This window comes from Apostichopus japonicus, chromosome 23, assembly GCF_037975245.1.
Source record: "Apostichopus japonicus isolate 1M-3 chromosome 23, ASM3797524v1, whole genome shotgun sequence".
In the NCBI taxonomy this organism is placed as follows: Eukaryota; Metazoa; Echinodermata; class Holothuroidea; order Aspidochirotida; family Stichopodidae; genus Apostichopus; species Apostichopus japonicus.
In genome coordinates this window covers 8,188,824-8,212,533 of record NC_092583.1, presented here as the reverse complement: position 1 = coordinate 8,212,533, position 23,710 = coordinate 8,188,824, and the positions used below count along the sequence as shown (strand labels likewise).

Here is a 23,710-nt window from a genome sequence, read left to right as displayed (position 1 = left end):
TATATATATATATATCAGGCGCGTATCCAGGATTTTCTAACCCGGGGGGCGCGAATCACTATCTAAGCGGAGCGCCACCATCGGTTGGCGCGGAGCGTACAAGAAAATTTCTGGTTTTGATACCCCCCAGATCACCGGAAATGGCACTTCTCGGGCTTGAAAATGACCAACCAGATGTACACTTTTGCCTGAGAACCAAGTATTTCCCAAAAGTTTTTTTTTCATCCATAACCTTTTTGAAGATTGTCACCAGTCACACATCACGTTCGACCTCATTGCATGTCATATGGATCATTGCTTTTGTAGGTGATTCTACGTCACGGCTCACAATATCTGAAAGCCCCACTTTTCAAGGTTTTAAGCCCATTATTTGTATAGAATTTGAAAATTCACATTTCTCGTGAATAAAAATCACTTCAAAACATACCCATAATGTTGCAGAAAATTCAATCTATGGACAACCAATATAGAAAAACTCCTTGAACCCCTAATATACAGGTCAAAATTGCACGAGTAGAGGAAGTATGATGAAGAATGTTGGTGAGGAAATTGTCGAGAATTCAGACACAGTTAATTTATTGGTGTATAAATATTGCAACCACTTATAATGGCTACTATGAAACTTGGTTGAAGGAAATGAAAAATAGCAGATATTTCCGATATCAGGTATATCGAAACCGAGCACTACACACATAGGCGTAGGTCCCATAGGAGGCGGGGCTGCATCCCCCCCCCCCCCCCGCAACCAAATTTTTCCCATTTTTTCTGGCACCTACTGCATGAAAGAAAAATAAATAGCAACGAATAGCTTAAAAATGATCTCCTTGGTAATTAAAATAAAGTTCTAAGCTTGGCCGACATTACTACTGTAAAAGAGAGTTTTGACATAGATGGATCTGTATGCTTTTTCTCTATCTACATAAGACATTTGGTTGTTTACATTAGCATCCGGCGGTATACTGTGCAACTTTCACGGACCGTGCGGTACACGATGCCATGCAATGTAATGAGCGATGCTTGCTTATGTGATATTGGCATCGACGTGTTGGACGCGCGCTTCGCGCGCGAAAAAATTTTGGCTTTTTTTTCGGGCGAGTCATTACAGCCCCCAAATCCAATTGGGCTCCTACGCCTTTGACTACACACATAGACAGTTTTTTAGGCTGTTCATCGTGGAACATGCATATCAATGCTCACTGATATGATGTTATATCTGCTCTTTGCTTTACAAATTCGAACAGGAGTGTAGCGAGTAATTGCCAAGGGAGGGGTGAAGCCTATAGGCAAACTATCTAAGCCAAGCGCCACCATGAGTTGGCGCGAAGCGTACAAGAAAAATTTTGGCCGAAAATGCCTCCCAGATCGCTGGAAATGACACTTCCCAGGCCTTGTAAGTTGCATCGAAGCATTGTCTATTTTGAAATTACTAGCGATGTTATAAAGAAAATTTGCTCGGGGGGGGGGGGGAGTGCGGTCGTCCCCTTCCCGAAATGCGTCATGTTCCCCGACGACTCGGTCGAGTTCAAGACCAGCCACAGTTGGTTCCATATAGCACAATTGTACAATTGTTTAAGGCGTCCATACACACACACGCGTTATGATAGATCATATATAGTATTTATATAGATACATTACTGGAAGAGGAAAAATGGAAACGTCAAAAATGGAGTTGTCGGTGTAAGGGGTAGAGTGAGGCGCACACCGCTCCATAATCCTTGATCTGTCGCTGGCTACCCTGTGTATATAATAGGGATCAGGGCTTTAACTATGACTGTTCCTCTTTCTCTTCCCGAGGTCTTGGCTATCTTCTACTCCCTCCTTTTCTCCTTTTTCTCTCTTTTTTCTTTTTCTTTTCCCTTCCTTTCTCTCCTCCTTTTCTTTTTTCCCCTCCTTTTCCTTTTTTTCTTCTCTTTTTTTCCTCCTCTTTTCCTTACCCGGGGGGCGCGCGCCCCCAACGCCCCCCCTGGATACGCACCTGTATATATATATATATACTTACCAAGAAATATCACAATCGTAACGGACGCCGATATTCTTTCGTATAGATATTGGCCTGCTTGTGTAATGCTAACAGCCACTTTCTTTGCCAGTCCTGAACATCATGCTTAAGAATGTGAAAGCGTCTACGGTAATTATCGACCCACTGTTGCATGAATATGAAAGCCTTACTAAAACATTTCTTCCTTGTTATAATTTCCGCAATATTGTTTTTGTACATGGGGAAGTGGCGAAAGGTACTTAAATTGTGTTGGCGTGATGGCGTATCTGGTTTCGTTTATATTTAGTATATATATATATATATATATATATATATATATATATATATATATATATATATATATATATATATATATATATATATATATAAGCATAATATGTACCTTAGGTCGACAGTTTATGGTAAAAAAGTGTACCTTAGGTCAACAGTGTACCTTAGGTCGACATTTCAGTGTCGACCTAATGTTTTCACTACCATTTTAAGACACTTTTTTATTGTCGCAAATAGCTTTATAATGTTCTCCGTCCTCTAAAACGTTCATTTAAAAGTTTTGGTTAGGGTCGGTTCAGGGTTAGGGTTAGAAAAAAGGGTTCGGGTTAGATTAAATTTAGTGTGTAAGTCAATGTAACAGTCGACCTAAGGTAGGATCCATAGTTATATATATATATATATATATATATATATATATATATATATATATATATATATATATATATATATATATCATCACCATCTAATCGTTAATATTGCATGAATATGAAAGCCTTACTAAAACATTTCTTCCTTGTTATAATTTCCGCAATATTGTTTTCGTACATGGGGAAGTGGCGAAAGGTACTTAAATTGTGTTGGCGTGATGGCGTATCTGGTTTCGTTTATATTTAGTATATATATATATATATATATATATATATATATATATATATATATATATATATATATATATATATATATATATCATCACCATCTAATCGTTAATATTGCAGACACATGCTAGCTGCTAGCTAGAGCTTTGTCTATTAACATTACACAATATAACTTAACTTTGGTCTACGTTAAGGGGCCAAAAGCTGAACTGGCTTCTTCATGACCGAAAAAAAAAAAAACTTCAAAAGGGTTGCGGTAACAAAGACCCCTCCATTAAATATATGACGGTAACCAACTCGAAATATATATATATATATATATATATATATATATATATATATATATATATTTATATATATATATATATATATATATATATATATATATATATATATATATATATATATATATATATATATATCTATATATGCATCCCTTTTCAAATTATTTATCATGTAAGAGTAATGAAGTATATATGGTAAGCTTATAATAGCTAATGCGATTTATAAATTAACATTACTGAGTGAAATGATTGAGCAATTGTCATACAATTATTGCAAAAAGTAGTTGTTGGATACAAAACATTTCCACCATTCACCTTGTTTTGATCAACATTACTATATTTAAAACTAGCTTTTATTTCCATGCCAAAAACAAAATTCAGATGAGGTGCTCGGGGGGGGGGAGGGCAGGGGCGTATCCAGGATTTTCCAATAGGGGGGGCGCCAGGCATGAATGATCGTCGTCCTGGGGGATGGGTCTTAAGGGGAGGGGTGTACAATTTTTGCTTTCAAAGAAGGGCTGAAATGCAAAATGGTGTCATATGCATGGGCGGCGATCCGTACTTCCGAGTGGGGGGGGGGGGGGGATATGACCTTGTTGACTATCTAAGCGTAGCGCCAACATGAGTTGGCGCGAAGCGTACAAGAAAATTTTGGGATTAACAAACCCTCTAGATGGCCGGAAACGGCACTTCCGAGGTTTCCAAGCGGCATATACCCAACTTTAAAATAGGGATGTCATGTCCGAAATATCTCATAATCAGGATCCAAAATACTTTTTTTTTTAAATTTCGGGTGTTATTTTGGGAAAATTGCCCCTGTCAATCTTGTTTCAGGCGCAACGTTAGAATGTTCGAGAGCTCTGTTATACTATTCGATGAAGAAAATGGCCTCATGCAGGCTATTATAGGCCTATACACATGCAATACACAATTACACATAGTTACATTCCTAGGTACCGATTGCTAGGGCATCCAGGTGAAACGTGTATTAAGCATTACCCTGGTTACATGAGATTCTCAGCTGTTCGAGGGAACATGTACGTGTGTAGGCCTACTATAGGGCCTATATGAATACTATGAGGGTGCATATATGTACTATATCAATACCGTGGGCGCAATAATACATTTTGTTGTTATAGGGCCAATGAAGCCTACAGTCAACTATTTTTGCTTTATAAAGACGCTTTATTTGAAAAGATCGCACTGCGTTTATGGTAGGCGAGAAATGAAGCTAAAAAAGAGCCGTACATTAACGAAGATGCATAAATGTAGGCATGAAAATATTCTTATCCCTGGCATTTGGTGGGGGGGGGGGGGGATATGGTGCATTACATCCCCTCCACCCATTTTCATGGGGGGATATATCCCCCCTCCACCCAGGATCGCCGCCCATGGCCATATGTGATCCATTTTTCGACCTTAATAATAAGCAACATTTCCAGTAAATATGGACACAAAATGCACAATTTAGTATGACTGGCATGTCATTTAGTGTTTATAGTGATAATACAAACACAATTACCATCTATGTTTCTAAAACTATTATGCCGCCGAACTTCGCCAGAACCTTTTTTTGGCAAACAAAAGATAAAGCATACGGGAGGGGGGGGGGGGGTGGAGCGATCACCGACATCTCACATAAAGGTCGTCATCAATTTTTTTTTTTTTTTTTTTGCTAAACTTTTTTTTTTTTGGTGACGGCCAATAGGGGGGGCGCGCCTATTGCGCCCCCCTGGATACGCCCCTGGGAGGGGGAGGGGGATTAAGGGCTCTGATTTATAAGAAAGAACTTAAATCAACACCTTGATCATTCTTTTGATAAATTATACTGCAAAATGTAGAAAGGAGTAGAAACTAAAAGACAAAATCTAAATATTGGAGAAATGATTCATGTCGTCTATGTTAAGGTTTGACCCTCTGAATATAGCAATAGGTTGCAAAACATATTCATGACATGTAATGTACTTTTTTTTTAATAAACTCACTCCACCCCGACCCCCACCCCGACCCCCGACCCCCACCCCGACCCCACCCCGACCCCACCCCCACCCCCACCCCTCGGTGTTATCCTTCCCTTTGATAAATTATTATATATGATGACATCTGTTAGAGTTTTTGCAACTTTTGAAATTATTTATGTTTAAAAGATCTCTCCACTTTTCTTAAAAAATCCTGAAATATCTTTTCTTTTTCTGTTTTTTCCCCGATTTTTTTATTTTGCCGACCTTCGAACTATTGCCAAAATATTGAAGTAACACCGAATCAACAACTCCTTGGTTCTACAAAGTGTGTGGCGAAAGGAAAGAGCGAAAAAATATTTTCACTCTTTTAGTCAATAATATTCATGTAAATTATTAATTTAATAGTGTCCAGGTGGCGTGGAAATCGACCAATGCTTCACATGTCACCATTAATCAACCATTACTGTGAAAACAGTTTGGACACGTTTGCCAATAAAAAGGTCAACATTATCTTGCCTATGCACAGTTCTCTTCCAACGACGCTGGACACAATATCACGTAACTGACTCAGAGATTCTGAAGATGGCGCTTAAGCTACTCCTTATAATCAACTTGTTCGCCGTGGTGCATGCTCAGAGTTTCGCATGCGACTGCCCTCTGTACTGGACCCCATGGAGAAATAACTGTTACAGGTTTGTGCAAGGATTTTTTACTGTATATATATGTTTTACTCAAAATGAAAAATAAATAGTGATCGGTTTTAAATTTGAAATTATTAGGAAAATGATATAACATTGATTTGAAAGCAGTACCCAACAAATATGATGTCATATGCACCAGTTAGTGGAAAGAAGAACAACAATTTGATTAGAAAATAATATTTACAGGCGCGGAACCCGGAAAGTTATCCCGAGCACCTCTTCTGAATTTTGACTTTAGCATAAAAATAAAAGTTAGCTTTAAACATAATAATGTCGATCAAAGCAAGGTGCATGGTGGATAATTTTTGTTTCAATCCACCAACTACTTTTTTTGGGTAATAATTGGCAATCATTTCACTCAGTAATGTTAATTTATTAATCGCATTGGCTATTATAAGCTTACCATATACGTCATTACGCTTATATGATTAATAATTTGAAAAGCAGCCTTAAGGGTTGGTTTTGATGTTTCAATGTTTACTAAAATCATATGACAAAATGAACTGTTTACTTGACTAAGCATTATGGGGTCATACCCCCCCCCCCCCCTCCAACCATTTCGATTATCCCCGAATTTTTTTCTTCAAATTAATGGTTTCAGTAATGGACCCATCTATTGAATCCATGCAAATGCCACCCTCAGACAAAATTCTGCCCCTCCAAACAAAGGTGAAATATGAAGAAAATGTCCATTTCTTTTTATATTTAAACGTGGAAAATGTGGCTACATAAAATAGTGTTTGTGGAATCTTGGTTGATTGCATGCGAGCGCAAACTCTTTACTTACACACTGATTTCACTTCCATTTGGAGAATAAATATAGAAAAGTGTCCTTAGTTTGATAGATATTATTGTAAAATAATTTTGAGTAATAATCAGAAGAGTGAAAATTATCGGTGACCAAAAAGCTCTTGTAACCCTTGATTATAAACATTACTGATTTAATAAACAAATGATAAAATAAACTCGATTTAATGGTACGTAAAACCTCTTGTTTTTCACTCAGAAAGGTTGATTCTAAATGTAAAAACTAGTATTCATTATGTTCGAGACCATTTAGAAAAAACCGTCTAATTTCAGAACGGGTTGAATGTCTATACCAAGTTTGGAGAAATACCCTTTTCAAAGTCGGAGGCTCATCGATTAAAGTGGCTGGACTATTTAGTCTAATCTTTTTTACCTCCATGGTCTAATGCACATACCATTATTTCAGTTCCTCAGACGAAACACAAAACTCAACTCAGGAAAATATAAGACTTTTATGGCACAAATAACATGTTTACAATGCGTGACATATATTTCAGAGGGAGATGAATGGTGTCAAAGGTCATTTATGATTGCTCTGTCGTTCGTATGAAGAATACAGAACATGTTTTGATTGATCTTATGAGAATTGATAAAAACAACGTATTAACATGAAAAGCAGTTAAACTTTAAAAGCATCTATCTATTTATTTATCTACTGAAGGCTAGTGGGGGCGTACTTGTCTTTAATCTATATTCTATATATGCAGGTACTTTGGAGCTAGTGTATCCTGGAACACTGCCAAACACCAATGCAGACAGTTTGGTTCAGGTGTTGACTTGGTATCCATACACTCGCAAGACGAACAGAACTTTCTTTACAATTATTGGAAATCACTCCGTGAAAGTGTCGTAAGTACAATAGTTCTGTTTCAATACAATTCTGCAAGGAAGCGGGGGTCGTGGGGAGGGGGAGGGGGAAGGAGCAGTGGGACATGCCCACCTCAATTCAATCGTCATTTTACATTCAGTCAACCTCTCACAACACTTCAAGCGTGTCTTCATTATTACAATCTAGTCTAAAGAAGTAATTATAGACACATTGGTGGTCCCAATATAATATACTTCAGAATGCATCATTTGACGTCTAAACTTCGACTTTTGTGTTTTTGCTTGGGAGGACTGCACTGGAGTCCCATCAACGACCCCAGGGAACAACCCTCCTTTATAAAATCCTTCTTTCGCCTTTGGCCCTACTCTAAGTGTTCATGTTCATACCTAAATCAGTCTGGTGAGTTTACAATCTTCATCACCCCCCCCCCCCCTACCCCTTCGAAATCATGTGCCCGTCACTTAAACAATTACACATTAACAGTATGAGAGGGCCGAGAAAGTACGCTGCCACATCCAATTCATATTAACGATATAATACAATGAAACACAATAAATAAAGACGAATAAACAATGATGACGTCACGCACTTTTAACTGACCGCATAGTTACGACTACGAAGGACGAAGGAGTTCTGATTAGAAAACAGCTTTACCAATTAAGTTAAGTCATTCCAGGCTCCCACGTTCCACACAAAAAAATAATTTCTTGTATAAACGTTCTACAAAATAAGGATATTTCAAGAACAATGAATTGGAAAATTCGTGAATTCACAATGAAGATAATTCGCATCTGCTAATATATATATGTACATAGGCCTACGTGATGTTTTGACCTAACTCTAAACAAACTCATTTCCATATCATATCGTCCATAACTCGAGATATGAACCATTTAATGTATCTTCAACTCTTCCAGGGAGGGGTGGGGTGGATCACAGTAGGTGGTCTGTGACGTCATCACGGTACACATGATCTTTACAAGCCCTGTTTTTAATTCCTATTATATAAACTATTTGTTGATTTGTCATGGTAGCCTGATACAATTGGATTTTTTGTTCAGCTGTCATTTGATGGTATTTCTTGTATGTAGAGGTTGATTCAATTGTAACTTCTTTCCTAACTACTGTTGCCAGATGCATACACAGAATGTCACCAAATTTAAAATGAAAAAGCAAATTCAAATTTACTCTACAGAAAATACTATGAGGATGTGGTGTTAACTTACAAATGCAGAAACTTTTCGAGGAAATTTACCAATTACCTTTATTTTTCAGGCTCCTTACCCCGCACCTGGAATGTGGATTGGCTTAAACGATATTGAGGAGCATGGCCATCATGAGTGGTCGGATGGTACTCCTGTTAACTATGAATACTATGAAGGAAATCAGGAATATGAAGATGGAGATATTTACTTCCTTTGGGATGTGGTTACCTCAACCAAAAACCCCAGGGGTAAATGGCATAATATCTATCATCGGCCCGATTGGTATTTTCAGTACATGTGTAAAATGTCTCAAGCAACTGCTTTGATGTTACAAGAAGCTGAAGAAGAAAGCTTGGTGAAGGGAGAATAAAGTGTTTTCTTGTAATGCCCTAAGTTAACTATAACATATTTATAAATTCGTGGCGGTTTGAAGAAATGAGATATGATCATGGCATTTAATTGATGGATGGCTGTTTAACCCTTTCAGGAAACATTTCCATATCAATAGAAATATCTTCACTGCACATATAGGACGAATATCGCATTTGGTGAGGAGGCTATATGGAGACTAGTGGGCCCTCGTTGCGCTGAGCCCTCGGACACTACACGGTTGCCCGACCGGTCGGTCCGCCATGGATATTCATCATTTCATCTGGAGCATCACTTTCTCTTAATATGTTTCTAATTTGTATTTCTTTTTTTTTCTTTTTTAATTCGGAACCGGGCATAAACAACAAATATAAAACACCGATCAGAACATAATAGATACATACAACTGATCAAATCTAAAGATCATTTATAGCTTAAAAGGTTTTTGGAAAATAAATATTTGGAGCATGACATCTCGTTTTTTTATTTTCATATTTATACCGATATATAATGCTCTCATGTCTTCACGTACGGTAGCTACATCATTCTCCTGAATCACGCATTATTATTGGTTTATATATATTACGGTAATTTTAGACAAAGTAGGATAGCCGTCATGGGCGAATACATAGAAAAATAACCTATAGTATATGCGCCGTATGTACCAGCCATGCAGGGACGCAAACACTTATACCTCTGATGGGCTTCCACCAGAATAAAATCATGATGCTCAGACCTCCCCCCTCCCACCCCACACTGGCAAGCAGGATATACAATAAAACTCCTAGTGTATTGCTGTGCATAAATGTATAACATACATTTGCGGTACAGGGAAAACAGTCGAAAATTCATGAACATTTGTTTAAAATGTTGCAAACTATAGCGCCAGTTTACCAGAATTTCTCACTGCAGGGGAAGGACCACCCCTCCTCTTAGATTCCTCCTATCGACAACAAATCATTTTAGTACCTATACCTCCAGTCATAAACCTGGTGGGCTAAATTTCCTAACCAGGGGCGCAACTTCCAAATGTTCCTGCTGCTGTTAATTGGTATAAATGGAAGCGTATTCAACACCAATAAATCGCTGAAACGAACACAATGGGTGATCGAGCTGCTAGTTGTCTGCGTGCGGACGGTTCATTGCACAGTATTTCAGAATGGGTGCGCTCTTCTTCTTACTTAACTTTTATTGCTTGTTTTCTTTTCAACTTCATCAGTCCCCAGTCTGTGTTCCCACACAGCCCCCCCCCCCCCAAAAAAAATTGTTACCCACTGAAGTTCTATACCTCACGAAACTTTCCTAATAGGGCTCTCCATGCACGCCCAAAATCAACCAATGGCGACGTCAAATCGGTCCTATCTAGTTCTGCGACACTGACGAGCTGTACTATTAGGTACCACCACATCCAAACGGTACCATGAGTTGATCACTAGAAGTATAAACTAACTTCGTTCTTAACTATTGAAGAAGAGATATTTTGTTGAAGTTTCAAGTCAAGCTAACTGTCTTAAGCAGCTAAACTTGTATGTTTCAACCCCCTCCCCCCCCCGGTTTCCCCTCATTTTGTTCGACGAAACAGTACAAGTGCTATGAAACTATGAACTTGTCATCCACCCAGTGCGTCAGTATACAAATTCAACCGGCGTGTTCTGGTGCTCATGAGCGCTTTCACGCGATCCTGTTACTTTAGGTCTCGCACCACAATTAACTCGTCACATTCAAGACCTGCCAAAGCATAGATAGAAGTTTTCAACTGGTGTATCCTACCCACCACATGATAGCTGAGATCTTGGCCTATCATGACACTTGCAAACTTCCATATCATGACCGTTTAGATTTTGAGCTAGAAGAGGAGCAAGTTTAGCATACTGAACCCCCACCCTTCCATCTGCTCGCTCGGAGCAGGGAGCTGTTACGGAGTAATATCAACATTTAACCAAAGATTTTCTAAAATGGTTTTTATCACCTTCGATCCTCCCTATTTCACACCATCTGTACTTTAAATTGTTCTCTTTCATATAAAGGCAGAACAAACAATGACAGTAACTGATAACATGCTTAAACAAGCTTTACATTAGGTACTTTTACCTCTATCGAGCGGATGAACACTATACTAGAATTGTGGTGCGGTACCTGTAGAGGTCAGTGTGCGGTACCTATAATTCGGAGATTGTGATGAGTGGACATCACACACGTACGTTAAAGGATCAATATGACAGCATCCTCTATTAAGATTCCAGAGAGCCACATTGATTTAACAGTGCAGAATGTAACACTTTATCGTTTCTCGAGTTTGAAGTTAAAGCTACCCCCTTTCTATAGGGCCACCAAGGTTAAGAGTACGAAGTGAGCGTGACTGGTGCTTGGCTTGAATTGACAAAATCAAGCACTTCATTTAAGTGAAAAACGAAACAAAACCATAGACAAGAACATGTTATTAATAGCAGAACTTTGTTCTTTAATCTGTTACTTAGTCTCTCTGTACAGAATAAAGGCTTTTGTAATAATTTCACAAAGAAAACGAAAAAAAAATAAATCCCCCAAACTAACAAAATATACAAAAATAATTTCAAATAACAAACTCAAAATGCCTAAAATTTGGAAAGGAATGACTACATTTAATACAGCAAAACCTATTGACAGAAATGTCACTTTGTGGACCTCCTTATTTCAGCAAGTACGAAAGGTGTAACCCAAAGTACAAACCATACTCTCTGCATTTATAAGTACATAAAATAAATAATTTACTTTGTGCTTGTTTACACGAGTGGCAAAAAAGTGAAAAACATTCTAACACAACATTCTCAGTCTATCTTAACATTAATATCTTTTAAAATTTAACTATTACAGGTCATCCATTCATATCTTAGACAAAACATATTTCCTCTAAACTTTCTTTAAGACATGACCAAATATGTCCTCCTTAAACCCTCACCCCACCTTCTCAAACCACATCCTCCTAGCCCCACCGCCCCACCCCCACTTTCCCATATCCATCTCAAAAGGTGAGAAAACTCAATTTGAAATTAAATAGTAAACAATTGTAAATTTTAATTTTTGTAATTTCAGTAATATAAGTTACATGTGAAGTTCTATGGTATCAGATGGCTCTGTAATACACCGTTTTCATTTTATTTCAAGGGAGAACACTGCAGGAGTATACTGGAATTGATATCGTTGCTCAAGACATTTGAGTAACATAACATCCGATTCGAAACGAGAACTTCATCTTTTGTTTTTTGCAACCAAAAAGTACCTCTGTATTTCTGACATGATACAAAGTATGCATGCTTTCATGAATAATCAACAGGAATAGCTAGCACCATGAATAATCAACAGGAATATCAATTTTTCATCTATATTTCATAACTTCGTTCCCTCATCTGTCTGCAAGATCTTATATTTTTTCCCCCTTTTAATTTCTTTTTGGCCTGTAAGATATAGCTATAGCTGTTGCTACATCAATTATAGTTTCATTAAAAAAACAATTCAAATAAACTACTGAGCTGAATTTGCAATCGGATAAATCAAGATGCACAAAGACCTCTCAAGTTGATTTTATCTCTCAAGACAAGTTATAATGTAGCAAGTTGCATTGCCTCAAGAAGTACGGTATTGTATGATACTACACGTGATGCAGTATTTCTCGGGTAAGGGTTAGGGTTAACCTAGGGTTTCCCCGGTCCACAAGATACGTCATTCATTGGGCTGTATCATGCATGATGACATTGCTCGACATATGAAACTGTGTACAAAACCGGTTCTCCTGAGAATTACTGTCACGTGAGGATTGGCTGAAAGATGACAGTCAAGTTTGACTTCAATACACCTCCAGACACATACAGCAGCACGTGTAACATTCATTCCTATCAAACAGGTGAAGCGATATGTTCGCTTAATGACATATTAGAAGTCAAAAGGGTCGTTATTATGTGATATATGTCATAACATTTTTATAAGTCCAAAAATAAATCTTTACATTGAAAAATAGAACTTCTGCTTCTCCATCAAGGTTAAATGACACAATATTTACCAAAATGTCAAAATAACAAAACCAAATAAAATCATACAAAACAACAATGTATACAACCACCCTGGACAAAAGACCAAATAGACACACAGGTACATGGTTCCTAACTGAAAATGAAAAATAGATATATATACTTTATATATTTATATATAGTGGGATAATATGTATAGGTTGGGAATCTCGTGAAAATGTTTATTAACAATACATCCTGCTTAGCATATGACACTGGAAAGCATTAAACTCCATTTTCTTTAAAAGTAAGTAGCCTTCATACAACTGGTTACAAATAAAAGATGTCAAAATCCCTTACCCCCAACCCCCCCCCCCGCCCTTGGATAAGTTAAAATAAACTCCCCTGTAAATGGCACATGGTGAAAGCCCTCTATCATACTACCATCAAGGTAAAACAAATATTGATAGCTATTTTCAACAAGACCACAGACCATCAATACTGCAGATTCTCAATGCTTTTTGTTATTAACACTTTTAACTCTGATCGATGATATTTAATGACAGCAAATCATTTCTGATAACTATGGATCAATTAATACAACATATATGAAACCGATCCAGGAATATCATGATCACGAAATTAGCAAATATACGACAATGTTAATATGCAAATGAGACATCTTCACCGCGAACGAACAGAATGTGACTTTGATATTACAGGATATCAGTGATCCACTGATTCGGTTTAGAAGGGTAGCTCACTGCCACCAGTTTAGTGAAACCTGCTCTAAAATACATACAGTCAGGGGGGACTCAAATGGACTGCTGGCGCCCTTTTCAGCGTTTTACCACTTTTTACTTATTCGCGATTGTTGACTTTTTTATTGCGCTCTCATCTACCTATTGACATTTGTCACATTTTTTTTGGCGATGACACCTATTTATTCTTCGTTTATCTGCAAATTAGCAAGGCCCGGAAAGGGTCATTTCCGGCGATATAGGGAGTATCTTTACTCCAAAATTTCGGTACGCTCCGCGCCAACCCGTGGTGGCGGTCAGCTTAGATAGTGTCGGAAGCGCCCCTACAGACCATTCTCGCCCCCCTTGACCAATACCCCTAGCTCCGCCACTGCTGCACAGGATACTTTTATGTGGGGGAATTAAAACATACAGAGCAGCTTTAATCTACTGCTACTGAGTCCATCAGAAAAACGTGTTGTCTAAATCAGTAGCCAGTGTGATAATTGACATAATACAGTATAAAAATAATATCGGCATTTATACGAAACGAAAACTGTGCTTTCTTCCCATTAGGACAACAAGCTAAAGACCTTTTGCGATATACTGGATGTGACATATTCAGAACTCTGCACATCAAAAGCCCATGAAATTCGCGGCGGGTCAAAAAGGGTGCATTTTCCCATCTGGAAAATTGTTCTTCAGACTTATTTGTATCGCAACTTTTGGCACAAATGCCTTGGGTTTGCTTTACACTTGATTTCATCCTAATGGACACAATCATTGTTACGATGCCTACCTTATGTGAACAAACTTGGCAATAACTGGGCAATCCATTAATACACGCAATTAGTACCAACGCCGATTCCATTTGCTTTATGCAAACAAGAAACAGACATGTCAACTTGAAAAATGAAATACCAAAGAGAAAAAAACAGAAGCAAAGAAAGAAGAATGGATAGAATATTAATAAACAAAACTGCACTTTATAATCTTGAAAGAGATATCAGCTAAAGAAAGTTGTCATAAATTCCTGACTAATTTTGATAAATTTCATTTACATACTTCTTGATTAATCTTCCGTTGTACTAATATTTACCGCCAATTTATCACGATGAAAAATGTAGGAAAACAAAATAAGTTAATACTAAAATACAACGTGACAATGTAATTCTTGGCTATATCTCAATTTTTTTACAGACAGCTGTTTATTTAATTGCTCATAAATTTCTCTGTTTCAGTACTCAAAAAAGTAACCAATATAATACAAAAAAAGTAGGAGTTTAAGAAAATAAAGTAAACAAGACAGAGACAATGTAAAGGGGCAAAAAAGTTATTTTTAGGTTCAGTGGTTCAGTTTTAATGATAGAGCAAAATACATATACATTGTTTTAGCTCTGAAGGAAGATCGATCCCAATAAAACATGGGCTTCCTTTATGACAGGGACCCTTGCAGTTCATACTTTCCTCATTTGGGTTTACTACTTTATTATTACTATATTTGATTTTTCCTATGTAATAAAACAATGTCTGCCTTCTGAGTTGCAAGGGGGTATGGTGGATGGGGGGAGGGCTAAGGCCTCAGGGAATGGAGCAAGGTATATAGAACATGACGATTATGAAAGTTTTCCTTCCATTTCTCACATGGAGTGCTCATCTGTTGAATCAATAAAAAAGTGGTATATTTAGCGGCAAAAAACGAGGGAAACAAATTTCAAACAAGGTAAAAAAAAAAAACTGTTTGAGGAAACAGCAAGACCAGCAAATGGGATCATTCCTTCTAAAGAAGATAGATCCAAACATGACATATCATTATCATTTATAGACTTAAAAAGTTGGGAGGTACTATAGCTCAGTTTCAGTTTTAATGTGGCACAAATTAATTTTGTTAAAATTTTGGGAAAAAAAGGCTGGTGAAGGTGTCAAGCAGGGAGGGGTCGGCTTAGAGATGGAGAAAGTTCAAGATTGCAGGAGCTGTCCCTTCCTTTCCTAGGGGGGGGGAGGGGAGGGGGGTGTCAAACCCTTAAAGATACATTCGGTCATCACTGATTGGCCCCATGACAGTAGGTTTTAGTTGTCACTCTACTGACCACAACAAGATAGAAGGTTAAGGGAACAGCTAAATTCAAGGTAATAGTCATGAAGTTGTTTCAAGTACGCATCCGTCGGTGAGAGTTCATGGTATTTAACGATGTACTTTAGGTAGAATGTCAATAGTCTTCATTTGTCATAGACCAAGAAAATGATAAAGATGAGAGCTATTTACATTCCTATAAGCTGATCCCATTTTCAAGATATTCACCATTACAGTATGCTATACACCTCTGGAATGCTACTTTAAGGCTAAATTGTTGATGACGTCTGCTCCTCATTGCAGGCCTTAAATGTTGATCCACTGTTTTATATATTCCGTCAACTCATCCAACACGAGTTCATTTAACATCAAATAAACAATAGAGCAACCGTAGGTTAACATATAACATCATCTGTGTTTGACAAATCTGTACTACATTGTTAACATGTCATTTGCAGCCATAAAGGGGTCCTACGTTTTCCCCTTGGAATTTTGTGTTGCATGTGAGGAACAGACCTAATTGTCCATGTATTAGACTTAATACTCCAGTCACTTTCAATGATGAAACTATCCTGTTAAAGGGTAATTTCTCAAAATCTAAAAAGTGTTATAGAGATACAATATTGACTGATATCAGTGGATTTTTAACGATTTACGACAAATCAAAATGACATCTTGTGCTTTAAAGTCATCCTCTTCAAGCAAAATAATAAAGATCAAACAATAAAGACAAACATCAAGCTGGTGACATTTGATTAGAAAAAAGTTACCATCCCATTTTTGCCGGGGATTGTTTTCCGAAATAAATTTTATGAATAAAAAAAAGGGACAAAGGAACCAAATAAATAAACACATGTACAGCCTCACGAATGGCGATGGTTAAACAAGCACTTCACGTCATAAGGAGTACAAGGGATGGATAATAAATCAAAATAAGCTGGAGACAGTAGAAAGACACTCTTATATAAACAACGTACTTGAGGGACATACAAAAATATCCTTCATATATTCCCTGCTTGCTACGTGTATTGCAAATATAGTATACACTCCTGCAGGCCCAGCATCAAATCGAAGGAAAAAAAAGAAGCTGGTTGGGTCTGAAATGTATAAAAGACAATATGGCCAAAGAAAACAGGCTGCAGCAGCTGCAAAATGCCCTGCAGCGAAGCTGCAACAATAACAAACAACAGAGATTTCCTCTGCAGACCAGCAGTGCCTGTTGTGTGAAAGCAAAGCAAAGCCCCCCAAAAATATGCAAATGCTTTAGGCGCAGTGTCCCAATCTCTTGCCGAGCAAAACTGCACTCGAGCATAAACGCTAACGTTGGTCTACTTGCACCAGTGTTTAATACATCAGATGATAAAAACCATTTGGAAATCGGCATTAATGTTACAAATAATTAAAAACATCAATGCCACGTTTAACAAACATCCTCACAGCTGATGTACTCAGGTCCAGATAATTTGCATACAAAAACCGAGGGCCTGGGGGAAGGGAAGTGGACATTTTCCTTCCACCCTCTCCCCTTCTTTTTTATGTGTTAGGACCTCACAGTGACCTCACTACACCTCTTTGGACGGGACAAAATTCGTCAGTGCTTGTACCTAAAATTGCACCAGTAAATTGAATGAAATTGGTGGGTAGTGTTGAAAGTATAGAACAGCAATCTGCTGCCATTACATGATTGGGTTACTGAACAAAAGCACCTCATAACGATGTCTGTCCTCCATAACTAGAGTCTGGAGAGTAATTATCCAGATGTTCAAAAAAACTAGCTCTTTGATTGGTTTATTCTTATAGATTCTTTAAAATCACATCAACAGTCTTTCTATACTCTACAAAGTAAGTTTCATCGATGTCAAATTATGAATGTTAACTTAATTAAGTCAATGAAAGTCACTTTTAATGCCTGTCATAAAACCTACCGGAAACTAACGCACTTTTAAAGCATACAAAAATAAATAGAAAGAAAAAGACGGAAAAAAGACACGACGACGAAAGAGAGAGAACAGCAGAAAGATGAGCGTAGAAAAATATTTCTTGGTTCGTCAGAAAATGTTTTTAACATCTCCGGCTGGGAATAAAGAATTACCTGCCCCTACTTATGACAAATTTCCAATCTTGTTTTGTGTATTGTCTAGAAACACAGTCACCTGAGGTTTAATAGCACCAGGTTCAATGAATATTCAGCAGCTGTTTCCGTCTCTGATTGGTCAAGGGCAATCGTACACCCATGTGACAGGCACCCACTGCCTCTGTGTTTCCAAGTTTTCCAGTTCCAGGAGTAATTCGTCGCAGGTGTCATCCAGGTTGTCGTTAACGATCGTAAAATCAAACAGATGGCTGTAAAGCTGCTCTATCCTCTCGCTCTCATCCACCGTTTTCTGTAATTCTGAATCCTGAAGTAGAAAAAAAAAAGGGGGGGGAGAAAAAAAGGAAAGATAATTTTAGGCTGTGTTGCAATGACATTGAATTTAATTATGTTGAAACTTTTGTGGTACAGGCTAAGACAGCGAGAGCACCAATTAACCTTACAAAATGATGCAGATATATTCAAGGCCTAATAAAGAAGGAAACGCCTCTTTTTATGGAAATAGATATATTTTCCATCTGCTGGTAAACTTGGCAAATCAAAGTGATTTGGTCCACTACTGAAATACTTGGCGACTATTCTGGTCTACTGGAAAACTCATCGCAAATGAATATTGTACAGAAGGTAACTGCAGGTATAAAGGATTAACCAGCCACATTAATTAGTAACTACCAGTATACTTTATAAACTATGTGATAACTTGATAACTCACAGTGTATTTGTCAATGACATGTGCATATAGTAAGCTAGTACTAGTGCACCCGGCTACTACTAAGTATCATGGACAATACATAGTAAACAGGATTTGGCAGGATACTTGAGAAACTATGTGATAACTTGGTAAACTCACAGTGTATTTGTCAATGACATGTGTATATAGTAAGCAAGTACTAGTGTACTCGGCTACTAGTTAAGTATCATGGACAACACATAGTAAACAGGATTTGGCAGGTTACTTGAGAAACTATGTGATAACTTGGTAAACTCACAGTGTATTTGTCAATGACATGTGTATATAGTAAGCAAGTACTAGTGTACTCGGCTACTAGTTAAGTATCATGGACAATACATAGTAAACAGGATTTGGCAGGATACTTGAGAAACTATGTGATAACTTGGTAAACTCACAGTGTATTTGTCAATGACATGTGTATATAGTAAGTAAGTACTAGTGTACTCGGCTACTAGTTAAGTATCATGAATAATAATTAGTAAACAGGATTTGGCAGCCACTATAATGTAATTAGTAACTACCGGTGTACTTGACATTACTAGAAAAATCTAAAAAAAAAATAAAATAAAAACTAAAAGAAGCACATATAGTAATTATCTTTGCAAACAGCTGTTTTACTCAGCAAATACATGATAACTTGGCAATTACACATTTGGTAGTAAAAACTTGGCAATTTACAATTTATATTAATAGAAAATATCCAAAAGCATTAATAAACCATCGTTTTGGATGTCCATTTTGCTGTTTTTATTTTTTTATCAAGAACCATATATGGCAAATTTGGGAGTTTTCCTTAGATTTGTTTAGACTCGTTTAAATTCATTCAATTACAGGCCAAACACACTTTGTGGAATGTGTTTGATGAATATAGATAACTGTACATTTAAGTTTTGGTTTAACCCTTTTCCTTGATTTTAACCAGCTGAATTTTGGGTAACCTATCAAGTTTATCGGTGATATTCTTTCTCCATGTTTATGTTAAGTGAAAGTTAATGAATGACTATATTGAGATGATGAGAACCACACTTAGTTTTACTTACTGGTACGACACCTGATCCCCTAGAGGCTTGGTGCATAGCTCTTAACATATCTAGGTTCTCCATGTTTATGAGAAGTGAAAGTTAATGAATAACTATGTTTAGATGACAGAAACTCTAAGTTTTACTTACTGGTACAACCCCTGATCCCCTAGAAGCTTGTTGGTGCATAGCTCTTAACGTATCTAGGTTCTCCATGTTTATGAGAAGTGAAAGTTAATGAATAACTATGTTTAGATGACAGAAATTCTAAGTTTTACTTACTGGTACAACCCCTGATCCTCTAGAAGCTTGTTGGTGCATAGCTCTTAACTATCTAGGTTCTCTATGTTTATGAGAAGTGAAAGTTAATGAATAACTATGATTAGATCACAGAAATTCTAAGTTTTACTTACTGGTACAACTCCTGATCCCCTAGAGGCTTGTTGGTGCATAGCTCTTAACGTATCTAGGTTCTCCATGTTTATGAGAAGTGAAAGTTAATGAATAACTATGTTTAGATGAAAGAAATTCTAAGTTTCACTTACTGGTACAACCCCTGATCCCCTAGAAGCTTGTTGGTGCATAGCTCTTAACTATCTAGGTTCTCTATGTTTATGAGAAGTGAAAGTTAATGAATAACTATGATTAGATCACAGAAATTCTAAGTTTTACTTACTGGTACAACTCCTGATCCCCTAGAGGCTTGTTGGTGCATAGCTCTTAACGTATCTAGGTTCTCCATGTTTATGGGATGTGAAAGTTAATGAATAACTATGTTTAGATGACAGAAACTCTAAGTTTTACTTACTGGTACAACCCCTGATCCCCTAGAAGCTTGTTGGTGCATAGCTCTTAACGTATCTAGGTTCTCCATGTTTATGAGAAGTGAAAGTTAATGAATAACTATGTTGAGATGACAGAAACTCTAAGTTTTACTTACTGGTACAACCCCTGATCCCCTAGAGGCTTGTTGGTGCATAGCTCTTAACGTATCTAGGTTCGGTGATTTTACAAAGACAACGAAAGGTAGGTATTCACTGTTTCTCAGCAATTTCAGAGTCTGGAGAAAAAAAAAGAAACCGAGGAGAACACTGGATTATTAGATATAGCATAAAAATAAAAAAGGTGTTGGAGATTGTAACTTTATCAGGATGTGTGTGTGCACTTACAGTAGGTTGATAGGGGAAATTGTTAATCAGAGCATGAGAGATGGCCGTTATGTACATGAGTGGTACCACAAAGTGAACCGATATCTTGCAACTAACGTATTTACTCTGTCAGAAATTAAGTACCGTAGTAGTTTGATTAAATGACTGAAAGCAATGTTTGCAGGCAAAGAAAGCATTTCTATTTTTTTAAAATATTTTCTCTGCAATTTTAGGTGTAGATGAATGTCAACTTCCTTCAAGCACTTGAGAGACTAAAAGATTGTCAAAATTTACAACAACCCTAAACAGTGAAAAAAAATGAGAAATCTTTATCAAAATGAAATGTTTTGATGTTTCCCATTTACAACCTTCATCTGTGTTTCCCTGTAATATTTAGGTGTCGATGTGAATGTCAAATTCCTTGAAGCACTCGAGAGACTAAAAGATTGTCAAAATTACAAAAAACCCTAAACAGTGAAAAAAAATGAGAATTCTTCATCAAAAGGAAATGTTTTAAAGTTTCCCATTTATAACCTTCATCTGTGTTTCCCTGCAATTTTAGGTGTAAGATGTGAATGTCAAATTCCTTGAAGCACTCGAGAGACTAAAAGATTGTCAAAATTACAAAAAACCCTAAACAGTGAAAAAAAATGAGAATTCTTCATCAAAAGGAAATGTTTTAAAGTTTCCCATTTATAACCTTCATCTGTGTTTCCCTGCAATTTTAGGTGTAAGATGTGAATGTCAAATTCCTTGAAGCACTCGAGAGACAAAAAGATTGTCAAAATTACAAAAAACCCTAAAACAGTGAAACATGAAAATATTTCATCTGAATGAAATTATAAACTTCCATCTATTTCTCTGAAATTTAGAATAGCTGATCTCACATTCAAATACAGCTAGGTCACTCTCATAATTCAACATAAATCATATCAATTTGATAGCGTAGATCTGCTTCCTTAAGTTTGTGTGATGATCTTGTAATAATAATGATATTAAACTGTGCTTCCTTCAAATAGGAAGCTGCAATAATGCCTACTTTCATTGTTCTCACGCAATGCCATCTGTAATGAGGAGTGCTTCCTCTCAGCAGGTAAATGACCTTCAGGCTTACGTTTGGAACGCAATGTGCATACTTTCCGTGGAGAAATATACAGGTGTAGATGAATGTCAACTTCCTGGAAGTACTTGAGAGACTAAAAACTGCCAAAATTACAACAACTCTAAACAGTGAACCATGAAAATACTTCATCAGAAAGAAATGTCTGTAAGTTTCATCACTGTCCCAAAAAATATTCAATATAATAGATTCACTTTTTATTCACATTCAATTGTTAATGATTCACTTTGATGACTTTTATCATAAAAGATTATCCAAAACATTCAGGTTTTAGCATTTCCATATGATTTTCAGAAAATCTATTTTCTTTTAACTGACTGCTCACATTCTGGACAACTTTAACCTTTTAGCATTTTTAAACTTTTTAACCTTTAAGCATAGCAGACTAATTCCATCATTAACGGAATATTCCGATGGCTTTTAATCATAAAAGTGCTCGGAATTTTCTGCATTTTCTGTTGGTGAAAATTCTCATAGCATTTTGTTTCACTAAGATACGAAATTCTCAAATCTGGTTTTACTTTGTGAATGCATCTTTTTCCCACAACCATATCTTGAGTTTATAAGAGACATTGAAATATGGATTTTTTCAAGAGACATTGTGGACTACTTTTCTCTTTTAAATTAACGTAAGCTGTTACATTGGTTGCCACAGGAATATCCCTTCCAATAAGTATTTTTGAGTAATGAAGGACAAATTAAGGGGACAGGGAGAAATAAGGTATCCGGAAGAAAGTGGTAGGTTAGGGTAGGGGAAGGGAGGGGAGGGGAGGGAGGGGTAGAAGGAGAATGGCCAGAGGTACAGTACTGACGATCCACTTACCTGTGGGTTGACATCAAGCACACAGATCTTGTTCTCTTTATAGACCTTCTTGACCGCATCGAATGAAGTGCCATAGATGTTACCCATGAATTCACCGTACTCCAACAAACGATTGTGTGTGATGTCATTCTCCAGATCTTTCCTCTTGGAAAAGTTATAGTTGACTCCATCTACTTCGCTGTCTTTCTTGGGTCGCGATGTACCTTGAAAAGAGGAGTGATTTTTCCTTTATCGATTCATTTAATTTCTTCTTTTGTCTTTTTACATGGAATTATCATAGAGGCTTGATCTTTGTGTTGTTTTTGTTGTTGTTATTGTTTACCAAATCATTTAAAGCAGTTTTTTATGTTCGGTTGTCATTTTCTTGGAAATTTTAAAGGGTGTGAAGACTCGCGCAAAAAGAAACATCTAATGCCGGTAATCTGACCTACTGTAGTTTCGAATGAGGTGTAACAGAAGTTTTAGACACCACCATCGATCCCAGAAAATACACACGCACAGCTTGCTACCATCGGTAATTAGACACTAATGTACAGTCAGTACATACAGCTGCGGTCAATACCCACAGCACAGTGTACAAACAATACAGCGATGGACATCTCAGGTCCATCTAAAGATAACAAGGTATCACTTTTATGACTGTACTGTCTGCATTTTGTAGCGACACAAACAAAACGTCACTTGCAAGCAACAGAAAGTTAACTTTTTCAAATGGCCGCATGCGGTTTGGGGCGATTCTTCAATGCCTTTAACAAACCCCACCCACAGAGGGCTGCTGACAAATTGTTGATTGTAAATAATCAAAACCCAATTAACATTATGGAGAGAATCAACATCACAATCATCAATTAGTCAAATTTCATTGCCCACAGACTTTATCATATTATGAAAAATTCCCCAAATTTTCACTTTTTTTTTCATTTTCAATTAATCAAACTTCTTTGCTAGTGCTGTTGC

The 23,710-nt window shown here is 37.0% G+C and overlaps 3 protein-coding genes across 10 annotated transcripts in view; 1 reads left to right on the top strand and 2 right to left on the bottom strand.

Moving 5' to 3' along the window:
* Positions 1–2,167, bottom strand: part of LOC139964533 (uncharacterized) — a 34,272-nt gene extending 32,105 nt beyond the window's left edge. For all 4 annotated transcript variants that reach the window (XM_071966165.1, XM_071966166.1, XM_071966168.1 and 1 more), the window contains exon 1: positions 2,000–2,167. The gene's annotated coding sequence lies outside the window, so the exon portion shown is untranslated. The remainder of the gene's footprint in view (positions 1–1,999) is intronic.
* A 3,475-nt stretch (positions 2,168–5,642) lies between these two features.
* LOC139964532 (snaclec botrocetin subunit beta-like) lies at positions 5,643–9,494 on the top strand. The gene is made up of 3 exons (XM_071966164.1): positions 5,643–5,802; positions 7,326–7,467; positions 8,723–9,494. The coding sequence occupies exons 1-3, from the start codon at positions 5,693–5,695 to the stop codon at positions 9,020–9,022; spliced, it is 552 nt and encodes a 183-aa protein (XP_071822265.1). The 5' UTR covers positions 5,643–5,692; the 3' UTR covers positions 9,023–9,494.
* Positions 9,495–12,271: 2,777 nt separating this feature from the next.
* The window catches only part of LOC139964530 (protein PALS2-like), a 75,370-nt gene continuing 63,931 nt past the window's right edge, over positions 12,272–23,710 (bottom strand). For all 5 annotated transcript variants that reach the window (XM_071966158.1, XM_071966160.1, XM_071966159.1 and 2 more), the window contains 3 exons: positions 22,754–22,956; positions 20,603–20,722; positions 12,272–18,217 (listed from right to left, as the gene is read on the bottom strand). In XM_071966158.1, coding sequence (XP_071822259.1) covers positions 18,032–18,217; positions 20,603–20,722; positions 22,754–22,956 — 509 coding nt within the window. In that variant the 3' untranslated portion in view covers positions 12,272–18,031. The remainder of the gene's footprint in view (positions 18,218–20,602; positions 20,723–22,753; positions 22,957–23,710) is intronic.